This window comes from Leuciscus leuciscus, assembly GCF_965113295.1.
Source record: "Leuciscus leuciscus genome assembly, chromosome: 11".
Classification (NCBI taxonomy): domain Eukaryota; kingdom Metazoa; phylum Chordata; class Actinopteri; order Cypriniformes; family Leuciscidae; genus Leuciscus; species Leuciscus leuciscus.
The window spans coordinates 19,208,210-19,225,982 of NC_138735.1; the positions used below are offsets into that span (position 1 = coordinate 19,208,210).

The 17,773-nt window shown below is 36.4% G+C and overlaps 1 protein-coding gene across 3 annotated transcripts in view; it reads left to right on the forward strand.

Moving 5' to 3' along the window:
• prex2 (phosphatidylinositol-3,4,5-trisphosphate-dependent Rac exchange factor 2) overlaps positions 1-17,773 on the forward strand; it is a 127,528-nt gene that overhangs the window by 106,032 nt on the left and 3,723 nt on the right. For all 3 annotated transcript variants that reach the window (XM_082183869.1, XM_082183871.1, XM_082183870.1), the window contains exons 36-39: positions 1,330-1,396; positions 2,450-2,640; positions 11,780-11,882; positions 17,348-17,415. In XM_082183869.1, coding sequence (XP_082039995.1) covers positions 1,330-1,396; positions 2,450-2,640; positions 11,780-11,882; positions 17,348-17,415 — 429 coding nt within the window. The remainder of the gene's footprint in view (positions 1-1,329; positions 1,397-2,449; positions 2,641-11,779; positions 11,883-17,347; positions 17,416-17,773) is intronic.

Below are 17,773 nucleotides of genomic sequence, written 5' to 3' on the forward strand. Positions count from 1 at the left end.
TAAAACAGTTGTGCTTAATATTTTTGTCGACATTCTTAGAATAGAAGGATTGAAAGAACAGCATTTATTTGAAATATATAATGTTAAAGTATTTACAGTACTGTTACTTTTGATTACAAATTGTGGTGTGTCTACTGTATGTAATAATTGATCAGACTGACTTTATTGATTTTTTTTTTAATTAGATGGTAAACCTCCGACTGTTATTTTACCCAGAAAGCTGGCAAAGGGCTAAAGTGAGATTTAGCTTTAGATATGTCATTTGAAACAATAATATACCAGGATCACAGACATTCCTGTGTATTACACTGCATTGAAATGGCTACAATCAAAGTCTACCAGCTGCTGAATCAGAGCTTAGAGATCTTGATGGATGTTTCTGAGCCAATTAACCTCCATTCGTGTTTGTTTGCGCTTTGCATTATATGTTGGGTGCTGCTTAATGAAATGATGATGAAAATCCTTTTGTAAATCAGTGATTTAAGTGATTTAAGTGATTTTAAGCTCTTAGTGATTTAAGCTCTTAGTGCTTTAAGCTGATGGCCTCTTGGTGTTTCTAAAGAACTTTGCTGAATGCTTCCCATTACACTAACATAAGCTGCCTTAATTAGTATGCAGGGTGAGTTAGAAATGATGGCAGCTCAAGACTCCATGCATGTGTGTGTTTGTTTCTGAGAGAGAGAGAAAGAGAGAGAGAGAAGTGTATTTGTTAACATAATTTGGCTTTATTATTAGTCTTTAATAGTGCCGCAATTTTCATATCATCTGCTCCAATCAGCGAATGATTACTATATTTGACTAATTAACAATAATATTAATGGTGTGTCAAATGAGAATATTATCGTGATAAATCTCTCCCTGGCTAGGATGCAGATGGTGGATTAATTTACCTGACAATAAACATGTGCTGCAATATGCCACAAAGCCAGAACCACAGAGCAGGCACTTCTGCCATGACTCTTTTACAATAAAAGTGATATTTTGATTTAAAATTGAAAAAATAATTATATTTGGATATATTCCCCATATGCAGAATTCATTCTCTTTCAACTACTCTACTGCCACCTATGTCTGTTATTGGTACTGCAGGCAGTAATTGTCATCTGGAACGAATCCCAAAGTAGATTTGTGTTGTTTTAAAATAGAATTCCCAGCTGCTTTGTTTGTAGAATAAAGAATCTTTACAACCAGCTTTCTTTTTATGTAAAAGATAAATCAAATCCCAAATTACGTTTTACAGCACATCCTGTGTTCTTGCGTATGCAATCATATGTCTACAGTTTGTATGTTCACTGCTTACACTAACATGTCTTTATTATTCCTCCATAGGGCCTTTTATCTGGATAAATCAAACCTTCCCCCCAGCTCGGCTCCCAAAGCGGCTTTTATAGACAAGGTATGTGCCATCATACAGTCTGCAGGGACTCGTGTATTTAATGCATTTGTTGATTCTAAATAATGACAAAAGTAACCTGCAGAGTTTAAACATGGTCTTTCTGTCAAACGGTTAGTCCCCCCCCCCACAAAAAAAGATCATCTACTCGCCCTCATGTTGTTCCAAACCTGTAAGACTTTCGTTCATCTTCGAAACACAAATTAAGATATTTTAATTAAATCTGAGAGCTTTATGTCCCTCCATGACAATTCAAAAAGTTCATAAAGAGATTGTAAAACGAATCCATATGAATTGTCTGGTTTAGTCCAAATTTTCTGAAGAGACACGATTGCTTTATGTGATGAACAGATTTAATTTAGGCTTTTATTCACATAATAACATTCATCAACTGTTGTGGTAAACGGAAACTCAAGCATGTTTGCTTGATGTGCGAGAACCAATGAGGTTCATTCTCGTGTGTTATGCAGCACATTTGAGCTTCCTCAAGAACCAATGAGGTTCATTCTCGTGTTACGCAGCACGTTTGAGCTTCCTCAAGAACCAATGAGGTTCTTTCTCATGTTACGCAGCACGTTTGAGCTTCCTCAAGAACTAATGAGGTTCATTCTCGTGTTACGCAGCACGTTTGAGCTTCTGCAAGAAGAGACGTCAAAGTGGTAGTTGCATGGACTGTCAATTGAAGGACAGAAGTCTCTCACTGGAGTACATTTCAGCCTGTTCTTCATACAGCATTATCATTTTACTTCAGGGCAAGGTTTCACAGATTGGGCTTAATTAAAAGCAAGGAGTAGGCCTTAGTTAAATTAGGACATTTGATGTACATCCCGAAACTAAACAATGGCAAGTGCAAGTTGCTCTCAGTTAAGAGAGAGTTGTCATTGTGTGGAAAAGCGTGATGATTTTAGATTTTAGAATTTCTCTTTTTGTGTTCAATGGACACACAGAAAAATATGAGTTTGGAACATCATGAGAGTGATTAAATAATGACAGAGTTATAATTTTTGTTGGGTGAACTATCATGGAATCTTTCTTTTACTCTCTCCCTCTTTGTAGCTGATGCGTCCTCTTAATGCTCTGGATGAGTTGTACAGGTTGATGGAAAGTTTTATCTCGTGTCGGCGGACGGCTGCATGTCAGTTCACAGCCTGTGGAGCGTCTGGAGTCGGGCTGCTCACCGTGGCCTCGGAGCTTTGCAGCCGCCTGGGAGCGTGTCACATCGTCATGTGTAACAGCGGAGTACACCGGTCAGTCTGGGTTACACACACATACACTCAAACTCCTCTGTTCCCTTCTGTCCGACAGGCATCAGGCATTCGCCAGGGACTCTAAGTGGAACGCTTCTGTTTTTTCCTCCCCTGTCTTTTTTCCTTTCTGTCTGTAGCTCGGAGCAATTTACTTCCTGTCACTTATGTCTTTTATCCTGTTTTCTTCTCTGCAGCCTCAATCTTTCTTCTGTTTTGGTGGATTTTTGGGGGGGTTATCTTGATAGTTCTATTGCAGTTTTCCTCCATCCAATCTCTCTTCCTCATACCATCTAATATTCAATTTCCTCTTCTGCATGAATATGTAATAATCCTCATTACATGCTCATGTATCATTCCATAAATACCTTTTTCTGCACTAATCATTCATCCAATGCAATTATGAATACTCAGCATCTCAGCTCTAAATTTAGAATTGTCTCGCTTAATCCACAATGTCGGAGATGATCCAGACAGCTCCATTTCTCAAAAGGTTCATTTGTGAATCTCCACTGAAGGAACGCAAGTTATTCATCTCAAGCCCTCTTTTAGTATCAGCGTGAGCTGACATACTTATTTCACCAAATTGCTTTGCTTATTTATTTTAATTTCTTGTGCTTCTATTTGTCTCTTTGCGTCCCTATATAGTGCCTATAAGGAGTACTCTTCCTTTGTGGGCCTTGTTATTATAGTGCTTAAAATTCAGCACTATATTGATATTCCTCAAATATTCAGATTTTGTTGAAAATATCTCATTGACTTGGGATCAGTAAGATTTTTTATGTTTTTGAAAGATGTCTCTTAAGATGAAATAGACTGCATTCATTTGATGAAACAGTAAAAACAGTCACATGATCCTTCAGAAATCATTCTAATATGCTGATTTGGTGCTCAATTTACATTTCTTGTTATTGTCAATATTAACAACATAGACTAACTTGTATGTACAGGTGTGCTATATACAAAATAGAATAGAATAGAATTAACAGGGAATGGAATAAGAAGACGTAGGGTATTGTCAAGTAAATATATGTGATATTGTACATTATCATTGCACAGTGCGGAGAACATTTAACTGTTCATGAGGTAGACCGCCTGGGGGAAGACACTTTTCTTCTGCCTGGCTGTTCTGGTGCTCTGTAGCGACGGCCAGATGGCAAAAGTTCAAAGAGAAGGTGGCTTGGATGTGAGGGATCCAGAGTGATTTCTGAGCTCTTTTTCTAACTTTCGATGTATTCAGTTCTTGGAGGGTGTGCAGGGGAGCACCAATAATCCTTTCAGCTGTCAGAACCGTTCTCTGTAGTCTTCGGATGTCTGATTTTGTAGCCGAGCCAAACCAGACAGTTATGGAAGTGCAGAGGACAGACTCAGTGATGGCTGAGTGGAACTTCATCAGCAGTGCCTGTGGCGAGTTGAACTTCCTCAGCTGGTGAAGGAAGGCTTTTTTCACAATGGAGGTCAATGTGATTGTCCCACTTCAGGTCCTGAGAGATGGTAGAGCCCATGAACCTGAATGTCTCCACTGCAGCCACAGTGCTGTTCATGATGATAAGTTGGAGGAGTGCTGGGGGTTTCTCATGAAGTCCACTCTCATCTCCACTGTTTTGAGTGTGTTTAGCTCCAGGTTGTTATGACTGCACCAGACAGCCAGCTGTTTAACCTCCTGCCTGTATGCAGACTTGTCACCATATGTGTATATTAACAGTAAAATATGCATAATTACTTGCAACTAACCCTAAACCAACCCCTAATTGTAACCATATAGAAAGTACATGTTGTTCATTATAATTACTTAGTAATTACACTGCAACAAGTAGACCTTAAAATAAAGTGTAGCCAAAAACAGCATTTATTTAAAATAGATTTGTTTTGTAACAATGTAAATGTCTTTACTGTCACTTTTGATAAATTTAATGCACCCCTTGCTGAAAAAAAAAATAAATAAATACCAACCCCAAACTTTTGAACCGCAGTGTATATTGACTTACATTGATGGAATATTCAGCATTCAAAATGTAACCGTCAGTGACAGTTTCAGTTCATTAGTTGGAATTTTTATTGAATTGCCCACACCTCACAGGAAGTTGAACTGGAATTTGAATGACAGAAAGTGGAAGTGTTCATCCATCCCAGTCCATAAAGGCCTGTAAAAGGTATTTTTAAGTCTTGTTTTTTTTTGTTTTTTTATACTTATTATGAATGTTAAATTGTAATTCTACTTTCTTAAATTTATATTTGAATTTCAATTGTAACAGTTCAATTCTTACATAATTTAAAGTTCAATTCAAATTTAGGAAAAGCATTCTCGATTCAATTCTTAATGATGCACTACCATGGCATTTGCCTCCACTATTATTGCACTATTGTAATCTCATTTGGCAGCAGAGTTCTTTTGGGCACATCTTGACACTGAAATTTGAAACCACTTTTCTTAGCAAAATTGCCCAAGTTGGATGGGAAACGTTTTTGAATTGCAAAGTCATTCCAAAGATGCCCAATTGGACTTTATATCGTTTTTTTTTTTTTAGCTGGGTCACTCCAGGAAACCATCCTTGTTGGTTCAGTATGAGTATTCTTGTATTTTTTTCCTCATCTTGTAAGTTTTTTTTCCCCCTGGTGTTTCTCACATCACTGTCTGGAGGACTGTAACTCTTTAAATGTTTTATAGGCCTCTTGGTGGCATCACTTTCTCCAGCTCGTTTTGCCTAGATACTGAGTTTGGGAGGACAGCCAGTTCTGAGAAGATTTAAATTTGTTTTCGTTTGTAATAGGGGCATTATAGTGCTTTGCAATATATTCATTGGCATTATTTTTTATATACTTGCGATAGCTGGGAATTTTGAATACCTTTGTCACAAATCTGCTTGGAAGGATCTTTCACCTTCATTTGACCAAATAGGGGTGTTCCCAGTGAGGCAGAGCCAGTGAATGTGCTAACATCTCCTTAACAGAAGCAGAACCTTTAAGCAACTGCATAGCAACACCCTGGCAACCATCCACAAAACCTTCAAATCATGGCTTTTTTCGTCTTCTGAGCTATTAGCTTCCTAGGGTGTGTTCACACTTGTAGTTCGGTTCGCAAAAAAAAAAAAACCTTTTAGTTCTGGTCCACTTAGCTTTCACATTGGCATTTTTAACACCGAACCTAATGATACAGAACATGAAGGCATAAGGATAGATTCACAACCTGATTGGTCATCTTTTATGATGCATATTTCAAGACGGAACTTACCAAACATCCAAACCAATACTGTGTACTGGGATAAATGTGCTCGTTGCAAATGTGTTCGTGCTCGGTTCGCTTGTTTGGTGCGCACCAGGGTTCAAATGGCGGCATTCATACTTCTTCAAATGAACCTCACTAACAGAGCAATCGCACTATGGTTCGTTTTAATTGAATCAAACATGGCAAGTGTGAACACACACATTTATTTTGTAATAATCTGTGTGTATTGGTTTTGGTATTGGTAATAATTCTCAGGATGTGGAAAATAACAGGAGGGTGTTTACTTTTTATTAGCACTGTATGTTGCTGGAACGATATTTCGATCTCAATTTCAAGGCCCTACACATGCATGCTGCTCTTTGAGTGGCTCTTTACGGCAGTGTATTGGAAAAGCAGCATGAAATGTTTTCAGCATTGTGTGTGTTGGTTTATGTGTGACTAACTCACATTTGTACGCCAGAGCAATTACAGGCCACATCTCAGCTTTAGTGAAGCCGCAGGTGCTCAGACCTGCCACGGATACGGTGAATTCTCTCCTGTTCACCCCTCTAAACATGCCTCCATCAAACACTCTCTCTATTTAACCTGTGTTTGCTCAAAACCAAATGATAGTTCTAGATAATTCTGTGCAAAACATGGTTTGGGAAATGTTTTTCATATTTATAGTCAATTTTTTCCAATAGTAGCCTAATTCAAGTTGCTATAATATGTAATATTTAACGTATGTGAGAGTTTATGAGATTAGTTCCATGGAGAAGGATGTCAGATGTGGTTATCCTGACATATTAAAACCAGTAAGCATCAAATGCAGAGCATCAGCATTTTATTATGCGCTACTATTTATATACATTTTTGTTTGCCAAACGGCCTCAATCAACAGCCAAAATGTGCCAGTTCCTGCTTTTAATTAAATTAAATGGAGGCACAAGCTTTGCTTTAAAGTGCTCTTTCGCCTAGATGTTGCGGAGGTCCAATTTCAGTATAAAGTTGTTCTAAGTTTACTGGTTCCTCCCAAATAGGGAGAGTAAGAACACAGTTTGAAATGGTCATATAATGTGAAATCACATTTTCCTTGACGTACTGAAGTACTGTAAATGAGTTCAGTGCTCTAGGAAAACACTGTGACTTTCAGAACCACAGGTTTCCAGTCCATCTCGATCTTAACTTCCTTAACTTTTAGGTGTCAGACAAATTAATATATTTATATGTCAATGATGCCATGCATTGTTCAGAAACATGCACCAGTCACAATGAGGTAATATGAATTAAATAGGATAGATACTATTACTGATAAGAGTTAAATGTGTCAAAGTTACCCAAACTTTGTGCTGTTTCTAGCTGTGTGTATCACCTATTGTTCTGCACATCTCTCCAAAGGTGTTTGGAAAGAGAAGCTGAAGGTCCTCAATCATTTCAGTTCAACTTTAATGATGTGATGCACATTTATGTTGTGGATCTGATAAAATGCAATGCAGGCTTTGACTTTTATTGAATATGAAGCTCTGCAAACTTTATTGAACCCAAATGCAAACTCAGAGGGCTAAAAAAAACAAATTTTGGCCACAAAAAGCCTTGACTAACCTCATGAGTGGACCCCACGGGGGGGACATGTAATGCTTGAATTCAGTATCATTCTTTTTTGTGCACTTTAACCATCTGTCCTACTCTTGAAGCATGAATAGTCCAATGAAACATTCATGGGTCTCTACAGAGCTCAATAAAAGTGCTTAAATCACCAACTTATGATCTTTCATTATATTAATCTATTAAGACCAATATCCTTTTCTCCCATTTATTGTCTCTCTAGTCCATCTGTCCATTCCCAGAGTCACATTTAAGTGTGTAATTTAGACATTCACATCTGCTGGCTGTAAGTTGCTGACTGTGTATATAAGCATATAAGCGTCCTCCTCTGAGAATACCAGACACATTTGATGAGTCTCTTCCACATTTTAGTCATCAGCAGAAGAGTTCAGAGTGCTTATTTTATAAAGAGCCAATAAATGCCTTCACACAGGTCTTGCCTCAGGCCAGCTTTGATTCTCCATAGTGCGCAGCTCCTGCTGTGGCTCCCACCTCTGCTGTGATGGCAAAGCATCTCTGATCTGCCCTGAAATTGTGTCTCGCTTTAAAGCGCTAGTACTGATGCATTTAACAATTTAAGGACCCTAGTGAAAAAAAGCAATACCAAAATGTATTTAAAATACATTTATTCATACTATACTACAAATCCATTAACATATTTACTGACATATCGCTTGAGAGTTACTGATATAAATATGCAACTTTATTGGACAATGCACATTTATTAATATTAAGCCTAAAATGTGTTTTAATATCACTATTAGTTAAGGATAGTATGACTTCTGTATAATATCACTCTTTAATGCAAGATATTTAAAGTGCTTCTAAAGTACACTTGCAATAGTTCCACTTAAGCACAATCAAATATACTTAAGTATATCTTTAGTTGAACTTCAGCACTATTTCCAGATAACTTAAGTAGCCTACCGGTACATTAAGTACAAAATTAGTTGTTCCAATTTAGCAGACTTTAAGTATAGCCTACTCATTTTTGGATTTACTTGAGTAAAAGTGCAAAAGTGCTTGATTTGTAATATACTTAAGTATTAAAAGTAAAAAGTACTGATCCCTGAACCAATATATTTATTTTAGCCAATCAAGTCAGTATAGTCAGCAACTAATAATAATGATTAGTGCATACATTTAATATGTATTGCAAATAAGCAAACTTTTTAATTTTATTACAAACACTTATTATACACTATCAAACTTTAATATACAAATAAATAAATTTAAGTTACTGATAATTCAAGTGTGCCAACAAGCGAAACATACTATATAGTTTTTTTATTTATTTTATTTTTTATGGAAACTTGTGCAAATATGTTGCGACAAATACTATAAAAAAAGTCGTTCAGTGTTATTTGTGAACCAGTTCAACAGATTCATTGAAAGTAATCAGCTTCACGAATCGGACATCTCTCTTACGTCTCAGGAGGGTGGCGATTTCTTCCGTTCGAAATAATGAGGAACAATATGTTTTTATGGAATGTTGTGCAATAAAAATCCAATTCTCACTATTGACTAGTTGCTTATTAACATGCATACTACTAGGATAATGACTGTTTAATAGTTTATAAAGCACTGATAATGCCTTATTCTGTATGACCATATTCTACATCTCTTAATCCTACCCATTACCTAAACTTAATAACTACCTTACTAACTATTAATAAGCAGTTTATTGATGCAAAGGTTGTAGTTAATGGTTAGTTAATAGTGAGAATTGGACCCTAATCTAAAGTGTGACCAAAGTAAGATATTATGCCTTGGAATGTAGTGAAGTAAAATTACTTAAAAATACTTATACGGTAATGAAGGAGAAATACTTTGTTACTGTACATCACTGTAATGTTGGCTTGGCAACTGACAGAAATAAATTGAAGTACTAAATTACTTAAACTAAAACAAAAGTTAGCTAAAGCTATGCAGAAATATATAAAACAACAACAAAAAATGACAAAAACACGATAAAATGACAAAAAAAAAAAAGCTAAAATAGTATATAAAAAATACTAAAATAACGCTGTTTTTGCTTTCACAGTTTTACTATATAGTTAGCTCTTCCCAAATTCTTGCTAGCAACCACTTATGATTATTCTTCAGTGATGCTTTCTTTAATGCTTGTCATGTGGAGGTTAAAGTGGCGTATGACGTGAGTGTGTAAGGGCCTTTACGCTTGCGTTTGAGCAGCATTCCCTCAAGCAATTAAGTAACAGTAGGAACGCTACGGCTGAGAAGCGACGGGACAGCTCAATCAGCCATAAAACTCTGCGAAGGATCAATATCGAGGCGTAGTTAAGAGGTCACGCAGTGCCCTTGACACTCAGTATATGTGGTGTCTATCAGCGTAACGGAAATACATGAATCAAGCCTACACTTTAGTGAGATTCACCTCTCTTTGCTGCGTCATGACGTGTCCTTGAAGTTTAAAATGATCATTCAGTATCAATGGCCCATGTGAGGAACACTGGCGATTGCTGACTGAAATCTTTGTATCATGTTTTTTTTCTCTATTATAAATCAAAAGGATCGATCTGAGAAATGCAATTGAGGGTAAAATACACCTTAGCATCCGGTGTATTTCGACATAGTCAGCAGAAAGTAACCAATTTGTTGCCAAGGGCAGACAATCAAAGAGTGAAACAAGCACCGAATTCAGATGCACTTATTACAAAGGCATAGAAAACAAATCCATCACCCAGTAAGTTTCATATTTTCTGGTGTGATAGCTAGAATTTTCACTATCTGCATACTGAGATCAACAAAAAAAAAAATCTCTTTTACTTGAGCCAAAGGTCATTGCTGTTCTCACTTCAGAAGAACTGAATGATTGAATTCACAGATGAGAGCCATATAACAAATCTGACACCTCTGCCGGTAAAAAGCCTGTGAACATGTATATAATATATCACCAAAAACGAGATGGAAATGTCAGGATGATGCATCATGGATATAGATAGACAGTGGACAAGCTATTAAATAACCGAATGTCTTTTTGACGGATTCTGTATAGTCATTGTGTTAAAGCTCAGCTCACTAGTTTCCCCACAGGTATTAAAAAAAATGAGCAGTGTCAGATATTTACTTTTTTATTGATTTTGAATTTGTGAAAACGGTCGCGTCATGCGCATGCGTATTACGTGTTCAGTCTAAAGGCGCGTATTGTTTCTTTACAAAGTGTCATCGTTTTCGCTGATCCATGTGAACAGGGGTTGTTTGACAGCGTTGTTGATTTATGTGAAAAATGGAAAAGGGAAAACTTTCCGTTTTTAGTACATCGCTGTTGTGTAAATGTTTCCTTAGATTGGTCATTTGGATTAGGTCTTTTTAGGTCATACGGTGCTCATTGTTACTCATAAAGCTTTTGAGAAGTATATTTTTCCATGATCTTAATAAATAAAGGAGTTATTGCATATAGTGTTTTTGCTATCTAATGATATTTTCGTGATTATTGCGAGTGGGTTGTAAAGGTTTCATGTTTAGATTGGGGATTATTAGGTTGAGTAGGTTGTTTATACATCACATGGTTATGGAAAGGAGTTATTAGTTATTAGCTCATAAAGTTATATTGGCCTCTTATTCGGGATGATTTTGTTTATCAGATCTTTTGTCCTGATTGGCTCCTTTCCCACTCCTATCTAATGGTCAAAGTCTTTGGCTCTTTTGAGACTGCATGCTTATAGCTCACCTTGGGGATGTTTATTGGTGTCTTGGGACTGTTCAATTTCAGAACGATGCAGTGGAGTGTATGTCTCTCACACCTGTTTGGCCACGCTACCCTTTGACTGTCTGTTCAAATGTTAATGGGACGTGAGTGGCAGACACATGTTCTCAGAGAATGAAAGCGCATGTCATGCTTCATCAAGCTGGAATGAAAGCACATCTGACAGGTCTTCATGTTAGCCAGGCTCTGACACAGACGGATGAGACACCAGCCTGGGCCGCGCAAGCTTGTTAAATGCCTCGACTTTCCCATTAGAGCAGAATCTGTCCTCCTCTTCAATGCTGTAATCAGAATTTAGTCCTATTTATTTAGCTTCTCTGTTTTATAATTAAATTATTAATTAAAATCATCTCAGCGTAATTAATTAAATTAGAACATGGCAAGCGGAAAGTGGTCTCTGATCAGATTTGTTTTCCCTCAATACACTTGAGTGAAAAAAAAAAAATTCTGTTTTTCATTTTACCCCTCATTTTTGCCATTGCTGCAATCAGCATCTGAATACTTTATGAAATACTTATGTATTTGATAAACAGCTCTGATTTGACATTATAATGTGGAGTGTATGGTGCTAAATGCGGACCTGTATTTTCTTTCCGGTCTTGCAGTTGTACACTAAGTGTTACGCTGGAACAGGCCATTCTTCTGGCCCGGAATCACGGCTTGCCCCCACGATGCATCTTGCAGGCCACTGACGTCATGAGGAAGCAGGTATGTTCTGTTACTGGATGTTTCTTCAACACTTTTGGCCCTGTGGACTTTTAGCACACTTTTTACACTCTCTCTAGTTTATTTAATTTGTCCACTAACAATGTCCAACAATGTATATACAGTACCGTTCAAAAGTTTTCTTTTAATGTTTTTGAAAGAAGTCTCACCAAGGCTGCATTTAACTAATGTATTTTATACTAAATGTTTTCTGTCTTAAAGGGTTATTTCACCCAAAAATGGAAATTATTCCATAATTTGCTCACCTTCAAGCCATCTTAGGTGTATATGACATTTTTATTTCAGACAAACACAATCGGAGTTACATTAAAAAATATCCTGGCTCTTCCAGGCTTAATAGTGAGAGTCAATGGTTTAGATTTTGAAGCCCAAAAGCGCATCCATCCATCATAAAAGTAATCCATATGGCTCCAGGGGGTTAATAAAGGCCTTCTGAAGCAAAGCGATGCATTTTTGTTAGAAAAATATCCATATTTATAACTCTATAAACTATAATTACTGGCTTCCATATGCGAGTTGAGTTCCGGCGGAAGAGTGACCTCTGACTCGACGCATGACGTATTGACGAATGCAGAAGCGCAGAGGATCGAGCAAAACAAAATACCGGTCATGAATTAGAAGTCTGATATGAGAATTTTTACAGAGAAATGTCAGTGGAGCTTGAGTTTGAGTTGTCCAGCCTTATTTGATTGAACAGTGAGAGGCGTCTACTCTCACCTAAGCTTAGCTACACCTACGTCATACGGCGGAACTCAGCTCTTATTGTGAATGTCAATGGGACGTGAGTGGCAGACACATGCACACTTATTTCTTACAAAATCGCATCGCTTTGCTTCAGAAGGCCTTTATTAACCCCTTGGAGCCATATGGATTACTTTTATGATGGATGGATGTACTTTTTTGGGCTTCAAAATCTAATGTACCATTACCTCCCATTATTAAGCTTGGAAGAGCCAGGATATTTTGTAATATAACTCCCAATTGTGTTTGGCTGAAAGAAGAAAGTCATATACACCTATATGGCTTGAGGGTGAGTAAATTATGGGGTAATTTTGGGTGAACTAACCATTTAGAAGAGTCATGACATAAAAAAAAAATAAAAAAAACGAATTTTCCTAATCTTTTGACATATAAGAGGACTTTGTACTAATAAAACATCCTATAAACAAGCACCAATCACGCTCCAACGCTTGTTTGGATAGGATCTATGAATTCTTACACTACATTACAAAAACACTTTATTGACATTATAAGTGAAACTCAAGGAACATATTGAGATAAGTAAAAATCCATGACATGACCCCTGTAGTATATTTTAAAATGTACTTAATTCTTGTTTTGGCAAAGCTGAAAGATGCTTTTCAGCTTCATTACTCCAATCTTCATTGTCACATGATCCTTCAGAAATCATTCTAATATGCTGAATTGGTTCTCAAGTAACATTTCTTTGATGGGCAGAAAGTTCAAAAGAACAGCATTTATTTGGAATAGAAATCTTTTTAACATTATAAAAGTCTTTACTGATCAATGTAATGCATCCTTGCATTTTTTTTCAACAACAAAAACAACGGGAGAATTATTGTTCTTTTTAAATCATAAATACTCCCAACACATCATTTCCACCACATCTCAAATGATGACATTTTCTGATAGACTCATTTGATAGCTAGAATTGAATGTATCCTAAGTTTGACAAAATTGCACTTTTCACTTATCACTTTCAATGTGATCTTCAATGTGAAGAAAAAAAATTTAAAGCTGAAATCTTTTAGTTTTTAATAAAAAAATCAACCTCTGGGACATATAAGTGCATAAGGTTGAAGTTACCTTGACCATCTAAATCAGGGATGGGCAACTTCAGTCCTGAAGGGCCACTATCCTGCAGAGTTTAGCTCTGATGAAAAGCTACAGGGCTTTCTAGTAATCCTGAAGACCTTGATTAGCTTGCAAAAAACATATGAGGCCAAGGCACTCGAGAACTCTGCAGGACAGGTGCAGGACCCAAGTTGCCCATCCCTGTATTAAATGATTGTATAAACCCATTGTTTCTTAATTACATTTTCTACTGGGAAATTAATTTATATGGTTTAGTCTTGAAGTGCTATATTTCAGCGGAAAAAAAGATGAGCTAATATCTACCTCTGCTTTGAATGTTTTCTGAATTTGACTGACCCCGTTAATTTACTTGGAATTACAGTTGCAAAAAAATCCAAACATTAGGCCACCGTGTTCATTTCGAGGAGGATTTATTTTTTATCAGAGGACTGTTTAATTATTTTGGGAAATGTAACAAGCTTAACTGCCTTGGTTTGCTTTCTGGTTTCTTCTCTACATGGCTATTAGCATAAGCTTTTCCTCCCTCCAGTTAGCTAGTCTGGAAGGAGGAGGATAAACGCTCATGAAATGAAGTCTCCCTATACCTTACATTTAGAAAGTGGGAAGATTGTTAGTCTTTTTCTGACTAGCCTTGAACGTCCTTCACGAGGTTATGGATGACCTGACAGGGTCTGCTCCTTTCATATCATTAAGCACTGTGAGACTTGTATAATAGAAGGCTATGACAGTTGCTGTGTCAGCTCAGAAGGAATGAAACTTCAAGGTGGGCCTGAGTCATGAGAGGTAAAGACCGGTCACAAAACTTTTAGAAGAGTATATAAGGGCAATGTTCCTCATCTGTTGGGTCGGCCAGTGTGTGTTACAAATTGTAATAATTATTTAGTAATAAAAGTAGTAGTAAAAAAAAGAATATTAGCAAAATAAAGTACATTTTATTTATACGTGGATTATTAATAATACGTTGATGCATAAATACATTATTGATTTGCATATATGCGTATAAATTATTGTTTCATGTGCTCCACTTCATGCTGTGAGACATTTCACTTAAAGGACAATTAATTGGTCATTTTCATTGCCATTTAAGTGAAATTACTGAACTTAAATATACGAGCTTGATAAAAATGATAATTCTAGAAGAAAATTTCAGATGGCACTTAGAGGCTTTTGCATCTGAACTCTTCATATATGCAAATCAATAATTTATAAATGCATAAATGTATTAATAAATATTAATAATCTATTTATTTATTCTATTATTTATTCTATTTCATCGATTTATTAATAAATGTATTAATAAATATCAATAATTCATTTTATTGTAATTAATAAAAAAATGTATTTACTTTACACACACACACACACATACATTGTTGTATATAAATTGTATTCAAAGTCATTTTTGAATATGTAGAACTGATAAATAAGTAAAATATAAATTCTAAATTTAATAAATGAAAACGAATAGTTTAATTATCATTTAAATAGTTTGCATTATTTGTAAGCCTATACAGTTCATGGTCATTTTAATACATTTTAATGTTTGGTTTTAAGGAACTTTTAGTTTAATTTGGTCATGATTTTGGGTCTCCACTTGATGTTCCATGTAAAATATGAAGCAAGAACCCAATATAAACCACAGCATTAAGAAATAGTCATTCATAGGTCAGGTCATTAAAATGTTTGTGCTATTAAACTTTCATACTTTAGGCTAGCCATACATTTTTATGATATATATTTGCATTTCAGCATTACCTATTATTTTAAATCTGCTGAATTCATAATGCATTATGTTATATTCTGGACCGCCTGTGGGCGATGAGTCCTTACCTGCGCCGGTCCGGGCTCCAAAATGACTTTATGAATATCAATATGAATGACTATCATCAGAGCTCCCCCTGGCTGGCTATTTATTATTATTCGTGATTCATACCTCACACCGAGACTTAAAAGAGACTCATCCATCATAATGCCTGGAACTCAATGAGGAAGCAACAGGGACACTGACGAATCGCTCCATTATGGAGTTTCTGTGTATAAACACCAAATTGCTGAACTGCTAAAATGAGTTAACCATATTTTTAGAGAAGCGATTGTTGAAGAAAAGGTTATCAAGTGGTTGGATAATCTTCTCCGTGTCTGTAGACAACGGCTCATTGTGTTCTCGCCCTCTCATATCTCTGTCCAGCCGTGTCCTTTAACGTCCCGGGAAAGCAGCAGGCGAACGGCGTGACTCTGGTGGTGTAATTGCTGATGTTATCATGACAGGATAAGGGACTGACCATGCCTGATGATCATCAGAGAGACAGAGTACCTGTTCTTCAGTCCCAGACTTCCTCCGGCAGTGTTTATGCTGATCCAGACGCACCTGCCGAGACGCCTCGCGTCAAACCAAACCTGCAGAGCTATTTGCGGAAACAGCTTATGTTTGTCAAATGTGCAAGATCCACGTTTTCGCTCCTACGTCAGGGCGCAGGTGGCCGTTTTTCATTTTGACGTGATAGGATTCCGCTCGCAGCAAAAGCGCCGTGTGTTAAACAGGCCTGTGATTCATTTTAGCGCGGGACAGGATGTGCTCCTCTAAATCACATGTTGTATGAGTATGAATGTTTTAAATTCTAATTTATGATCACAAACAAGTCCATCTAACACATCTGACAAGGTCAGCGCTGGTGAACTGGGATGACAGATGCAGCTTGTAAGTCACAGGTTCAGCTGGCTGGCAGGATCTTCTACCAGTGCGCTTTTCCTGTGAAATATGAGATACAACATCTATGAAGGAAGGCAGGGCAGGCTGATGAGGATACTGGAAAATTATTATATAAATTATTTAAAAATAGAAGGAACAGATGGTGCGCATTTATTTTAAAAAAAAGTCATTTTTCCATGGTACAGAAACTGAAAAGAAATTGGATGATTTCATTTTAAAAGATGTTTAATCAAATATTATACATATGATTAAATATATAAATATATCAGGGTTATTATACAAAAAAACATTTTCATTACTTGAAATAAAATAAACACACATATAAATTTGTTATACAGTGTATATATACAGTTATTATTTGAAAACTTGCTCTGTCAGTTTGACATTTTAAATTATGTTAATTACATGAATTTATTCAGTTACTTCATTTATCACATTAATTTATTTTGTGCCATAATGGAAACATTAATGCAATTAATTAAAGCCTCCTGACCGGTTCATAAATTAAGTTATGAGGAGTTTTTCTTTCATCAGAGTAATTCATGCTTGAAATACCACGTAAATGCAAAACATTGCAAATTTACCTCATCAAAGATTAATTAATCTAAGGTTCATTAATCTTAGACTCATTATTTTGGTATATCATGTAATTAATTCATCTAAAATATTTAATTCCAGCCTTAATAAGGACATTTTAGGTGTTTTTTTTTCTCCCCCTTTATTTTTTTAATACATATTTTTGCCTCCTAGAGTTGATATTTAATAGTGGAATCTATAACACAGCTTCTGTGAATGACTCACTTCTCACCTTTGACCGACTGGACACAGAATATGTATTCTTATTTAAAGAATAACTGTTCTGAAAGGCCTGCAAGTCATTTATAATTATGGCTCTTTTTAGGGAGCAAGAGTGCAGAACTCGGCCAAGAACCTGGGAGTGAGAGACCGCACTCCTTCAACAGTGCCAAGGTAACCACACACACACACACACACACACACACACACACACACACACAATTTCAGTCCCTTCACATTCACACTGTGGTTTTCACTAACCTTTACAAAATGTGCATGAAATAATTTTAGACCTAAATGCCACGGTTCGAAGATTTACACATTTCAGAAAAATGTGTAGGCCTCCAGAATTATTAAAGCTCTATATTGATATGCCTCAAACATTCTGATGAGGGGTTTGCTGTAAACCTTAAACCAAACCGACGTCAAATAACTAGCAGAGATTTTTCACTGCGTCTCGGCCAAGAAGCTGCGCTTGAACACACCAAAGGACTATTCGACTGTCACCTAGCATGTGTAAGAACGTCATAAT